Source organism: Falco naumanni, chromosome 10, assembly GCF_017639655.2.
Source record: "Falco naumanni isolate bFalNau1 chromosome 10, bFalNau1.pat, whole genome shotgun sequence".
Taxonomy (NCBI): Eukaryota; Metazoa; Chordata; class Aves; order Falconiformes; family Falconidae; genus Falco; species Falco naumanni.
In genome coordinates this window covers 5,748,410-5,762,894 of record NC_054063.1, presented here as the reverse complement: position 1 = coordinate 5,762,894, position 14,485 = coordinate 5,748,410, and the positions used below count along the sequence as shown (strand labels likewise).

At 42.1% G+C, this 14,485-nt stretch overlaps 1 protein-coding gene across 4 annotated transcripts in view; it reads right to left on the bottom strand.

Moving 5' to 3' along the window:
- PLEKHA7 (pleckstrin homology domain containing A7) overlaps positions 1-14,485 on the bottom strand; it is a 160,105-nt gene extending 145,620 nt beyond the window's left edge. For 3 of the 4 annotated variants that reach the window (XM_040608613.1, XM_040608614.1, XM_040608616.1), the window contains exons 1-3: positions 14,353-14,485; positions 14,180-14,256; positions 13,944-14,001 (exon numbers count right to left, since the gene is read on the bottom strand). In XM_040608613.1, coding sequence (XP_040464547.1) covers positions 13,944-14,001; positions 14,180-14,256; positions 14,353-14,435 — 218 coding nt within the window. In that variant the 5' untranslated portion in view covers positions 14,436-14,485. The remainder of the gene's footprint in view (positions 1-13,943; positions 14,002-14,179; positions 14,257-14,352) is intronic. The other variant, XM_040608615.1, reaches the window with a different exon arrangement.

The following is a 14,485-nucleotide window of genomic DNA, read 5'->3' as shown; positions in this document are numbered from 1 at the left end:
CCACATTATGATTAATTACATCCTAAGCAGTAGCCCATTTGAGTGGGTTGGTCTGCCTTTCTTCCAAGCACTCAAATCGCTGCTTTCCAAAACACAACATCTCTAAAACCTGTTTTTCATGCCTTGTAGAAACTGTTTTCAACATTGTGGGGGATGGGGTGGGAGCATCAATCTAAGAGCTAGAAAGCTTTAAAGGACATTCCTCTCCTGCCCTATTTCAGATTAAGCACAAACTCCTTCCTCTAATTGTTAGACCTGTCACAAGACAGTAGCCATCCTCATGATTAGCCACCTTAAAAGGTAAAAAAATAAATTTAAAACTTCACTGTAGGAGTTACCCTAGTCTATTTGAATATCAAGCTAGTGAAGAGTCTTTACCCCAATCAACGGTAAAGGTCCAGGCTTTAAAAATGAAGGAAAATTAACAGAACAACCTCTACAACCTAAAATGTACTGCAAATTTCTGACTGACCTTTTAACAGCTGAAACTGCATAAATTCCAGGAAAGACTTATGACAGAACTGCTCCTACCATTTTCCAAAGCTTTTGAAAAAGAGATAGAACTTTTTTTTTCCTAGCATCAAGAAAAATATCCAATACAAAAAATATTTCCTCAAAGCCATTTGCCTCAAGAAGCAGCACATTTATAACGTTGTTTTAGGAAGATGGCAAGCGCTTGCCTCTCAAATTTATGTATCCAGCATGAGATACAAAAAAAGCTTTCACTAGACAGTCTTTGCCCTGCTTGAGCTTCAAGAATACTTTTTACAGGGGAAGGGGAGAAGCCGTTAGCCACATCATTATAAACGTATTTTAATTTTAACATAAATGCAATTTGACACAACCTTTCCTATCATATCAGAAACTCCATTATTTTAACATCATCCTTGTTAATTTAATCTGCCTATAATATATGGTGATAAAGTGATTCTTGTGCATCTAAACTACTTCCAGAAGTTTAATGTTTTAGCTTCTGGGCAGGCACAGAGAAAATATTTCCTCTTATTCAACTAATTCAGTCAACAGTTACATCAGAAGTGAAGAAAAACTACCAGGAACACACTTATGCTCCTTTTTCTTTCTGCATTTATGACCTGCTAGGAATAGAAGAACAAATTTACATGGTTCTAGATTAAAACAAGCTTGAAAACAGATATTTTTAAATAGTAAATCTTGATTTCATTTTCTAAAGCACTCATAAAAAAGTTTATCATGAAATTTTTAAAAATCCATTTTTATCATGTACTAATAAGAGACATTTTATTATAGCTAACTTCAGACGTGAAATGTGAGTGGGACCCACATATTTACTGTCCAAATTTAAGTTGCTTTGTGACCTCTGCTCTAGATCACCCAACATTAATTCCTGGAAACACTGGTGCAGCATGAAATATCTACTGAAGGCTTTAATACAGCAAATTCAGAAAAATCCAGATTATAAAAACAACTACAAGTAAGCAAAAGTACTTCAATGGTCAAGCAGAGTATAATTCATAAATAGAAGTAATTTTGTTCTTGAAGACAGCAGTTCAACTAACAGTAACTTCTACTGACTCTCCAGCTAATGCCAACTTCTCTCTGCTTCCCCGCAAAAAGTAATTTTTTTTGATTATTAGACCAAAATTGTTTTCTTTGCCTCACAAATTGTTAAAAGCTTCCAGGACAGCTGGTTTTTCTTACAATAATCCATTCCTAAATGGCAGGTTCAGATGTTTCCTAAACATTTTTCATAGCTTTTGAAATAGAGCTCAAGACTGAAGAAAGTCACAATGCAACTGTGAAACAAGCATGCTACCTTCAAATCAACTAAGAACATTAGGGCTTTGCTAACACTACTCCTCCACTAGTTTTTCACATGGGCACTCTTCACAGACCATAGCACTCTGAATTCATACCTCCCTCATATTTCTACTCACCTCCCTGGTACAGAAGTCTTATACTGCAATTTAGCATTTTCAGTACAAACTTCAGTAGCCAAAATAAATGGAATGTCAAATTAATTGGCATGGAAGCTGCTGAGCCGAATAAAACACAGAACTGAATAATACAGTAGAATTTTTAATATATTTGCAGAGGACAACGATCTCTGAGATTTCTGTACTATTGCAGAACCAAGAAACCTTGTGACAGAATACTTAAGAACTTTGCTAAATCAACTGAACATACAATCATGCTCAATTTATTTTATATTTTCACCTACATGTTTTACAAATGCCAGAATTCACCCAGAACAGCATTTTCAGCATGTTTCTCTAATTCAGTTTCACCCAAAACGATTATACAGACTTGGTAACAGCAGAAAACAGGTTATCATTAATGGAATTCCTGGAAGATGAGATGAAAGGAAATAAAGTTAATGTATCATTCTAGGGAAAACAAAACTATTGACGCTGAACTACTCTTAAACTGACTCCATCTGCTTTAACTCATTTGGAATTACCACAGTTTATCCAGCTCATTAATAGAATCTCTTATTGTGCTTCTAATTACAGAAATCTTAAAATTAAACAGAAATAAATAACCTGAAATTTTCTTTCTAAAGGAAACAAACATATTATTGACTAGCAGACCATTACCTATAAAAATTCACTTCCTTTCTATTCCCACATACAAAAAAAAAAAAAAAAAAAGTATCAGGTCTATTTACAATGTACCTCATCATAGTTACAGAACCACTCAGGAAATAGCTGTATGACAGCCTAAACATAAAATTGCAAGTCTTCTCATCTCCCTACACAAACACAACTCTGTTCTGTACATCAATAATTCAAAAATTCTTGTAGCCTTACTACTCATTACTTAAAAACACTATCTACAGCTACTACTTTTCAAGATTTCAAGCAACACAATCAGACTTCTACAAACCAGTTTTTTTAAGCTTCTGCTCTCTGTCAGCCACAGTGACACAGGAACAACCAGCATGCTGGTAATCAAACTGCTATATTTGAGAGACACCCCTCAAGTATCAATGAGCTATTAGATCCAACGAGAAAGATGAGCTGCACAAAAATTGGACTCCTGTAGCTCCCTTCTCTCGGACTGCTACTTTTCTAGTGAGGGAAAAGTCACATTATCCATATACAGAAACTTTGATTTTCCTCCTTGGTTTCTGTCTTCAGCCCATCTTACTTATCAACACCATTTAATACTTTATTTGCAACTAGTTTAAACCAATGCTTTCCGACCCTCCCACATCACTAAATTTTACATACTGTGCACCGCTCACTCAAGAATTTATTCTCCCCAGAGATGGCCAATACATATAGCTCCATCGGTCACTTCTTGAGCCTTGCCTGCTTGTCTTTATGTCCAGCCTTCCAAGCACCTCACCACCCAGCTACGCCTACAGTCCCAGAACCACAGGTTTGACCAGTGAAAGGACAAGAATTTCAGGCACGATAGCCGACTGCTGCATCTGGTCAGTCAAAAAAATAAAAAACTGTGAGCTTCCTTATAAGCAATACTGACGCTGCAGAAGTTGCAGCAAGAGGACGTAGATTTGTGGGGGGCTACTATAAATCCCCCCAAAAACTGTGCTTGAAACAGTCCATAGTATCCAACATGAACACTGCTTCTGGCCTTTTCAAGTCCACGCTGCCGACTGTTCAAAATGCTTTATCTCTTTTCTAATTTGTGAACACATAGACACATCCAAAATCCACATGAAAAGGCTTTCAATTTGCTACTTGCCTACATTTCCAAAATTATTTCACATCTTTCCTTCTCTTCTCCTAACCATGGGTATCTTATTTAAGCAAACTCAGTTTAAACACTGCTTCCACAAACTTCCACTGTTTGGGGCATGTAATTTACTATTATTATCATTAGAACTGGAACGATGAGCACAGATTCTGCCTGCCCAGTACGACCCCATGGACTAGCTGCTGGGCCTGGCACGTGGCACACCCTGCCCCTTGGTCCTCCACTGCCAAGTGGGGTGCAGGGCTGGGGGGCTGCCTGCACAGCAAGCCCCGGGGAACCTCTGGCTCAGACACTGTAACTGCAGCTCAGCTACTAACTCTGCAGCCATCCCAAGGGAAAGTCACAACTGAGACCCCACCTTCCATGCCCAAAGAAGAGCAAGGAAGCTGAAGGGTCCTGAGAACGAGTTCTACGAGATGTGGCTGAAGGAACTGGGGGTGTTTAGCCTGGAGAAACGCAGGCTCAGGGGGTGGCTGATCGCTCTCTACAACTACCTGAAAAGAGGTTGTAGCAAGGTGGGGGTTAGCCTCTTCTAAACAAGTAGCAAGCAACAGGATGAGAGGAAACAGCCTGAACTTGTGCCAGGAAAAGTTTAGATCGCATATTAGATAAAATTTCTTCACCTAAAGGGTTGTTAAGCACTGGAACAGGCTGCCCAGGAAAGTCGTTGATTCCCCATCCTTGGAGGTATCTAACTTAACTGGCACTTAGGGACATGGTTTAGAGGTGGACTTGGCAGTGTTCACTTTATGGTTGGACTCTACGATCTTAAGGCTCTTTTCCAACTGAAATGATTCTATGATTCCTTGCTGTAGTCAGTATACAGGAGTGAATGTTTCCTTGCAGAAACCAATCAGGTACAAGGTTTATTTAAATCTCATACAAAACTTGAAGATACTTCTACTGAAATTCTCTGAATGACCTGGCAAAACCAACAATATTCTTGCAGCATTTCAAATTGCTCAGTAAGGGACATGGAAACTACCAGAGTTTAAAAATCCATATTATTTGTAAATCTCTAAGCCGGGGCTACTCTGCATCAATATGACAGCTCCTGAACAGCAAACACTGGCTATTATGTTTGAATGTCTTTATAGCATATTTTCGTATCTTATCATAGAATCAGATTGGAAAAGACCTTTGAGATTCTCAAGTCCAACTGTTAACCCAGGGCTGCCAAGTCCATCCCTAAACTGTGACCCTGAGCACTGCATCTACGTTTTCTAAACACCTCCAGGGATGGCGATTCCTCCCCCTCCCTGGGCAGCCTGTTCCAGTGCTTGATCACCCTTTCAGTGAAAAAACTGTTCCTAACACCCGATCTAAACCTCCCCTCTTGTCCTGTCACTTGTTATCTGGGAGGAGAAACCAACCCCCACCTGCCTGCAGCCCCTGCCAGGTAGCTGTAGAGAGCAATAGGGTACCCCCAAGCCTCCTCCTCTCCAGACTCAACACCCCCAGTTCCCTCAGCCGCTCCTCACAGGACTTGTGCTCCAGCCCCTTCCCCAGCTCCGTTGCCCGTCTCTGGACACGCTGCAGCACCTCTACATCCCTCCTGGAGTGAGGGGCCCAAAACTGAACCCAGGATTAAGTAGAGGGGCACGATCGCCTCCCTTGTCCTGCTGGCCACACTGTTTCCGTTACAAGCCAGGATGCTGCTGGCCTTCTTGGCCACCTGGGCTCATTCATGTTCAGCTGGCCACCAGCCAGCACCCCCAGGTCCTTTCCCACCAGGCAGCTTCCCAGCCACTCTGCCCCAAGCCTGGAGCGCTGTGTGGGGTTGTTGTGACCGAAGTGCAGGACTTGGCACTTCTCCTGGTTGAATCCCATAAAATTGGCCTTGGCCCATCGGTCCAGCCTGCCCAGACCCCTCTGCAGAGCCTGCCTGCCTCCAGCAGATCCACAACCCCCCAGCTCGGTGTCATCTGCAAAGGTACTGAGGGTGCACTCGATCCCCTCGCCCAGATCATCGATAAAGGCATTAAGCAGGACCGGCCCCAGCACCGAGCCCTGGGGACACCGCTTGTGCCCGGTGCCAGCGGGGTGTAACTCCATTCCCCGCCGCGCTCTGGGCTCGGTGTCCAGCCAGCTTCCAACCCAGTGCAGAGCACACCCCTCCCAGCCGTGGGCAGCCGGTTTCTCCAGGAGATGCTGTGGGAGACGGTGCCGAAGGCTTTACTAAGGTCCAGGTAGACAACATTCACTATGACATTTTGAAACAAACATGCAGCTTACAAGAAGCCAATAATTATATTTTTTCAGATGAAACAACATAAAAAATAACAGCAGCTTTTCTGTTTAGTCATCTTTGACAGTCACAGTCTATACAAAGCTCCTCGAAAAAAAGTCACCTGCGTGTTGCAGAATCGACATGTATTTTCAAAATGCTCAGTACTCTGCGCTTAGTTAAGGATATTTGGACTCTAGGAAGTAAATAAAAATGTATTAAAAGTCCTCACTTGACAAAGAATGGTAAATAAAATCCAGCTATTACTCAAATGCTTTGTTTCAACAGTGTATCCAGATCTCATTTTAAAAGTTTTGGTGGTTTTGGTTGTACTTTTTATTAAACTAAAGATAAATCCTTTAAAGACACAGATAAGCAATACGGAAAACAAGGGTTTAAACAGAAAACTTCAGGCAGAAAAGCACATACCTACTACATATTGGTAACAAGCTTTCGTACCTGTCTAGACAAGTCAGTGACGTTCTTGCCAAGTACTACATGGCAGGCAATCAAAAAGAAAAGGGTTGGGCTCTTAACCAGATTTTTCTTGGATTTTAACATCTTTAATTACAAATCTGCTTTTCAATTAAAAGTTCTGCTTCTAAAGACAGTATCCCAGAGCAGACCTTGTAAAACCACCTAATAATGCTGCAGGAAAAGACAAACTACAAATAAAATGAGGTTTTATCCCCATCCTTTACCATTACGCAAGCCAAGGTCATAAAAAAGCTTTTTTAAAAAGCACATCTAGGAGGCAAAGACAAAACAAATTAGATTTAACAGTAAATTAGAATGCACACTCATACCAGATAGAATCAGATATTAAGTAAATGTGGCACCACATTATTCAAGCTGGTCTTTGCAGGGATGCAGCACTACAATACTGAAGCAGTACATTTAATCTGTACCATTCGAAGTGTTGAATAGCTTATCTATTTCCTCATCTGATGTGGTAGGCATATTGCACACTTCTAAAAGCAGTCTGAAATGTAATACAAGATTATGAAAACTATTTTCAAGACTATATCAATATCTACAGTCCAACTGCATTTATTTTTAATCTTTACATTTTGAACAGACTTTTAGAAATATTGAAACACTTGCTGCAAAATGCAGCTTCCTAAAACATATGCACGTTTACCTGCACAGAGATTCCATGAATGCAGAAGTGGAATACTTCAAGAAAGAGGCTGAATGAATGAAGTTTTTCTGGCAGATTCATGTTAAAGAAGCTAGATTACATACTGAACGAAATATGGATGCTAGCAGTTCTGAAGAACCAATTCACACCTTTGTTTCTGGGCTACAATGCAAGGAAGCCATGTAACCCCAACCAGAACAACAGAATGTTGCCCTGTTTCCCAGACAACTTTGATTTTCAGAAGACTTCAACACCCAAAACAACATCTCAAGTTAATGGAAACTACGCTTTAAGTATCTGTTATCCTTGCTCCTCAGGTAGTCAGTGATCAGTTTTCCAGCAAGTCTGTATTTCGGAAGAAAGGCGAACAAGGATTCACAATCCAAGCTGCATACTTTTTGATGCAGCCTTGCTAAAAAAAAAAATAATACAAAAGCAAAACCAAAACCCAGCACCTCCTCTTATACACCCCTCCTTCACCTAAGGAATGCACACAGTGTTCCTCTTCATTCCACAATGTTCCTTTTCATTCATGTACATCGCTGAATCAAACCGCACGTGGCATTTGCCTTATGCAGAGCTCCAAGCCTGATCTTCCAGAGGGCACTCTGAAATTCAGGCAGCATGAATGTATCCTCTTCTGGCTTTCTGGGAGCTAAACTACAAAGTACTTCTGCTGCCTGCAATCGTCAGCAATCTCTGCCCGAGTACAAATCTATCTGTGTTTATTTCACTCTTTAACAAGTGATCTCTCATTTTAACTGTCACCAAAAAAGGACACTTAATTGTTTCCTCAACTTGAATGAAACAGCTACTGTAACTACCCAGCAGGCCCAATATTCCCAGCTTTTATTTTATTAAACAGGCTGTCTGATCACGCTCAGAGCAGGAGAACAACGGACAAGAGGGGAGATACAGAGAAACTCATAGAAGCTGCCAAAACGGGAATGCTTTCTTACAAGAAATTAAAAATAGGAACAAAAAGCACCAACACCGCTTCACTCCCATCCTGGCAGCTTTTCCCTTCCTGCCAGCGAGCCAGTAGAGGCCGCTCCAGACCACCTCTGGCTCCTGCAGAACTGCAGGCTGGGACAGCTTCCCAGCCCTCAGATTGCAGCACAAAAACCAACTCCAGCGCTTTTCTTCCACCTCTCAATTTCATGTCTGCTTTTCCACCTGCCCAAATTACCTCAGTGAATTCTAGTCCCCTCAAGGACGACTCCTGATGAAATTCTAGTAACCAGTCATAACCCACAGACTACTTCATGTGGTGCCTCCAGATTGATCCAAACTAGAGCTTTACCAGCTGCTGTGGAACAAGTCCACGTTTCCTTCCCTGAAAGTCTCTCCATGACATTTTACATCCTTTCATTTTGCCAGAGACTATCCACAAATTTGCTAGCGACAGTGTAAACATCTTCACTTTTGGTTGGTGAAGTTCTCATATGGTTCCAGCTACATAATTTTTATTCCACTTCAGGAACTCCACACAAACTGGTTATACTCAGCAATGGCAGAGGGAAGTACTCCGCAGGCCACCTCCTCACAGGTGGGTTTCATCTTGGTTCATATACTTACTTAAACACTACTTGACATCTTTTATCTAAGCACCAGTTCAGGAACCATAAAGAACATCTACATCGAAGATGTCATCATGAGGGACATCACTACTCCTTACTCCTTGGAGTTAAGTGCTCCAAAATCTTTTGCTTCTACAGCAATATCATGGTAAACAGAGCAAGAAAAAAAATAATAGTAATTTGCATTTACAGCAGGACACAAAACACACAGAGTAAGCAGTACTTCAGCTCACCTAAACAGCCACTAAAAAGAAACAATCTTCAACACCCTACTAGGAGTAGTGGGGAAGACAGGAATTTCTGCAGGGCAGAAGAAACTTGTTGATTAAGTTTCTTAATGAGATTATAAAACAATTATATCAGATAATTGAAAGGACTAAACTAAATAATCCAGATGGTCTCTTCTCCTTTGGACTTCTCTGATTAAATAATCATTAATTGGGTATCCTCTATAGCCCACACTGGGTAAATTTGAGCTCTTGTATGGTGTTCAGTGACATGACATCTGAGCATACACGTTTGGCACAGGAGAACCAAAGTTACCAAGGCAGACTTCAGTTTGGTGCTCTTCACTAGTTTACTATTTCCACATACTTGAAATACATACCATGCGTACTTCCTACATACAGTAAAAGCTAAATAAAAGAATTAAAGAATAACAGTTGCAGTTTACAGACTACTGCTATGAACAATGGTGATTTCATTAAGTTTTGTTTCTTGTACATCCACTGTTAACTGAAGAGGCCAAGTTGGACTAAAAACTGATATCATAAATAAAAAAATAAATAAACAAACAAACACAGGGTAAGCTTCAGATACCTAAGTGCTGATTTCCACTTTTTTGTTCTTAATTTTAGACTAGAACTTGAATACAATACTACCTTTCAGATGTAAAATATTACCGCAGCGTTCTAAAACGGCCTCTACAGCACCAGTACACTTTTTTTAGCATACTTTAATACAAGTCGGTTAGGTATCTAATACTGGAAGAATGGATCCTTTCACACAAATACCCGTCTCAATCTTTCAAAGCTATAAGAAGGTAACAAAAAAAAGCATTCCAGCTTTCCAACTTCCCTCAGTCTTTTGGATGATCGGAAAAAGATAAGCAGCAAAAGGAAACAAAAGGGTGAATTATAATGCATACATGCACTGGTTTTCCAGCAGTCTCTTGGCTGCATGTCAAATCTCCTTCCCCAAAAAGAGACGCTGCAACCAGTTACCGCTTCACATCAGCAACCCAACTACCAGAAACAAACCAGAGCAAGTCCTTATTCAATTCCACATACACTCAGCAGCAACAACCATTCTGCAACCTTTTCTAACATAAAACTCAACAAACACATTTCAAAAACATCAGCAGAGGAAACAAGCAAAAAAAAAGAGACGGGAAAGAGTGGTGTGAGCTATCCTCAGCACTCAAAGTCAGAAAACACAACATCCATGATGCTGTTAGACAAAGAAACATCTAGTCCTGCGACCACAACTGAATCGATGTTCCTCTTAAAATAGAACAAAGGTTGGCATACCAAATTGAACACTCAGGGTTTTTTGGTTTTAAGAAAAAAGTTAAATTGCTGGTTTTACACATTTTTGTCACTTGAAGAGAAGAGAAAATAAAGTCACATTAATGAAAAAAGTCTAACAGTTCACAAGCAGCGATGACCAAATTGCAGCCTTTCATAACTGGTATCTAGATTGAGTATAGCTGATCATGCCATGTCTTTCTTTGATTAAGAGTAACAAAGATGCTGAGGCTATGTATGTGGAAAGCTATAAAATGGTATAAAAAGCTATCCCGTTTTCTCATTAGGACAAGCTATTTAAATTGCAAATAAGCCACAAAAGAAAAACCCAGATTTTACCAAAACTACTACATGGAACCCAGAAAAAGTTTGTACATCGTGTGTCTAATGTTTCATTTAGTGGTTTTATCATAAAAGCCAACACTGTGGTAATAGGATTTGCCACTACCAAGAAAACCTCAAGAATAATCAAAACAGAGAAAATCATCCAGGAAGACTTGAACATGCATAAATGGGAAGAACTAGAATGTAGCTTCACACATGGCTTCCTAATATATGTTACACTCTTGGAAATTAAAGCAGTAACAGAAAAGAAAGATCTGAATGTATCAGTCAATTAGCAGCATTTACACGTGTTGTCAGCGTGGGTGTCTTCCCCAAATAGGCAAACAACCTAAAATGCAGAAAGCTGGGAAATGTTTAGAGCCAAGAAAGCCCTTTTGTTGTTTGAGTGTCTCAAAAAGCTCATTCCAGCATACAATTCCGTTAACTCACATGCAGGAAAGATGACTTCATATCGCAAGAGGTGCGGAGAAGAACTACAGGATAATCAGACAGACCACCCTTTTTAAAGGGCTGGACAAAAAACTCTGCTTATTTAGCGGAGCAAAACAAGACTAAGAGGGGATGTGATTTCAGAAAAGCTTCTCAAGTAAATAACCACGTCCCCCTTAAACTAAAGGGCAGCTGCTTAACCATAGCACAGCACTGATACACAAAAAACATTATAAACCAGAGCACATAGATTTTGAAAGCTTCTATCCAACAGAACTGGAGTTCTGGAAATTTTCAAACTCCTGGTATCTGGAAAGGGGAAAAAGAGCTTACCTGGTTTTAAAATTAAGCTTGACCTGCATACAGATCTTTGGTTTACTATATGATGCTTCAAGACTGTCCATAGTATTGAAGGAAGTAATAAAGACATGGAAGTAAATGGACATAGGATTAGCTGAAGTCAAAGACTGCTCACATGTAATGTTTTCTCTAATACCAGAAATCAGTTATGTAAGTGTAGTCAGCCTATACACATTTAAATAAAATGTCTGATACTGTGTCGTACATTAAAATATTTTAAACGGAAATAATACTTAGTAATATTTTAATTTAAAAAAATACTTCAATAATATTTAAAACAGAAATAAGACTTACAAGATACATAAAGAAATTGACCAAAGAGGAAAAACTACAACAGGTGCATTAACAGTGGAAATTATCATAAGAGAGAAGGGTTACTTGTATCATTCCTCCTGACACCCTTCAACAAATTGGCCAAGGAGGGACAATGTGCTCATGAAATTTCTGTGGATGACACCAGACTGAAAACCGTCACCAGTACGAAGAGGACTGGGTAATTATACAGGAGAGCTCATGGTTTTTGAGAGATGGAATGCCAGAAAATGGAATTTAGTAGTACAACATGTGAAATTATGCATTTAGGGACCAGTAACCTTTTCTGTAAGCTGAGAACTCATCACGTGGAATCAGCATAGGAGGAATGAACAAAGCAGTGAGGTATGAAAATCCTCGTCTAAGGATGCTGATGTTTATGTGAGCACAAGGAGAGGTCAGTAAGTTCTTGGAAGAAAACCTGAGAAATTCCACTTGGCTCAGGAAGCCTCTGAACTGAAAATAGAGAGGCTAGCGCAGCGCTGGGGGAAGTATCACTGCTGAAGAGGATACTGGATACAGGTGAATCTTTGGTCTGAAGCAGTACAGATGAACAGATTTATGTCAAAAAAATTACTGTTGTTGCTTACAAAACTTTGCTTGGCTGAAGATGGTCGAGTTTATCCAATTGCTCTGTAAAATACACACTCGATTCCATATCCACATTTCATTTCCTGCAGCAATTCCGGTCCATGATAAAGAATGCTATTAGCACAAGTTACAACAATGCACTGCACACAACTGTAATTTAATGGATCAGAAATTAAAAGTTTTGTAATTGCCTGACAAACAAGACACAAGAATGAACTTCCAAACAGAGCAGCTGGGAAAAGGAATTCAAGCAGTTTTAGAATCATACTAGTAAGCTTCTGGAAAGGACAGAAAAACAAATAAATGTATTCCTACGAAGAAGAAAGAAGCTTGTGTTGATATATCTGTGCAAAGGATCTGTTTACATTCCATTGAGAGACTGTACAGCTATCCTATTTTAGAGTTCCATCAGCCTCCTATGTAACCAGAACTTTTATTCCTCTCTTTCAAGGCACTGGCCACAGTTAAAGGGTGGCTGCTCCAGTGCCTTCCTGCTACCTCTGGTTCACGAGTTGAGGGCTAAACTCACTGCCCAGTCCAACACTGTAAGGAATTCTCTGGCTCAGCCAAAAAGGGTTGACAGCCTTTTTTTCTCCTTTGTAGGGGGGAAAAAAAAGGACATTTTAGGATCATCTGGAATTTTATCTAACAAACATCCTAGCACATGAGTTATTTATGATGCCTTCAGTCAATTCCTCCTTCATCTGGCCCAGTATAGTTTTGAAGTTTGATCTTAACTAAAAATCTCAAGTCTGTCAAAGGTTTTGGGGTACACTCTGCAAGTGTTTCAAAACTACGTATTTGTGACACAGCTGTCAGCACCTGTAGGTGACTGTACTCAATGACCTGGCTTAACCACGCCAGCCCAGCACTGATGAGTTAGATAGCATGAGTGTTTTCCAATCTTTTTCTGTTAGTTTCATTGCATTTGTCATGCATCCATTTCCAATGGAAAATTCAAAGACATCACAAGTGACACACAAGCCTATATCCAAGGTATACCTGAGTTGTACTGATTTGATTACATCTCTACTTTTTACATCAGTTTTTACATTTGTAAAAGCCTTATACATGTGATGCTTGGAAGAAGGTCTGTTAATTACCTGATTTGACTACAACAGGCTTGCATCTCACAGAATACAAGCGCCTTAAAGGAGGCACATCTCAACTTTTTAACCATTCTCTGAACAAGATATGCTGCATGAAAAGACACGATGGTGGCCACAGAAGTTCATCTGTTCAGCCCCGTCTCTGGGAAGAAACCCCTAAAGCCTTTCGCTTGCAAAACTTCCCGGTGCCGCATCCACAGCCACGAGCCGTTTAAAATAAACATATAAAAACAAAACAAAACACAACGATCCACCTTCAACCATGACCGGCGCTCGGCAATGCAACGCTCCACCTGCCACAAACCGCACTTTGCATACCAGGAGGGCGGGGGACCCAGCACAAAAACAGCCAGCGAAGAACGGAGCCGCTGGGGGAGACCTGTTGCCCGCCGCCGGGAGAGCGCGGCACGGCACGGCACGGCGCTGCACAGCCCGCATCCCGCCGGCCAACTTTCCCCCGCCACCGCACACCTCGTCGTCACTTTCCCTCACGTTGATCATTAATTAGGCGGCGGACGCGGCGGGCTGGGGAGGGGAGCCGGGGTGGGAAGGCCCGGCGCCCTCCGCTCCGCCTGAGGCGGCCCCGCGGGCGGGCAGGGGCCGGGGCCGGGCAGTACTCACTCGATGAAGTAGCTGGCGCCCTCCTCGGAGAAGCCCTCCTCCCATCCGCGGGGCAGGTCTGCAGGGGACGGGGAGGGAGAGAGAGAGAGAAAGCGGGGAGGAAGGGGTGAGAACTTCGCCCGCGCCCCTGAGGCGCCTCACCGCCCGCGGGGGGGGGGGGGGGGTGTGGGGTGAGGAGGGGGCGCGGCGCCACCGTTAGCGGTGCCCGGCGGGAGGGCGGCCCGGCCAGCACCCACCTGAGCGGATCATGTGGCCGGAGTTGACGGGCTCCCCGGTGCGCGGGTGCAGCCAAGTGGTGCTGCGGGTCAGGTCGCTGCGAGAGGGAAGCGGAAAACATGCACCTGTTAGCGACGGCGGGCGAGCGGGAGCGGGGCCACCCCCGCCCCCCTTCCCCCCGGCACCTCCTTACTCGATGAAGAAGACTCGCCCGTCCTTGCAGACGCCGTAGGACCAGTGCTCAGGTAGAGTGTCCCGCCCCACCGCCGCCGCCATGGTCGCCGTGCGCGCAGCCAGCCAGCCAGCCGGCCGGGGAGGGGGTGCGG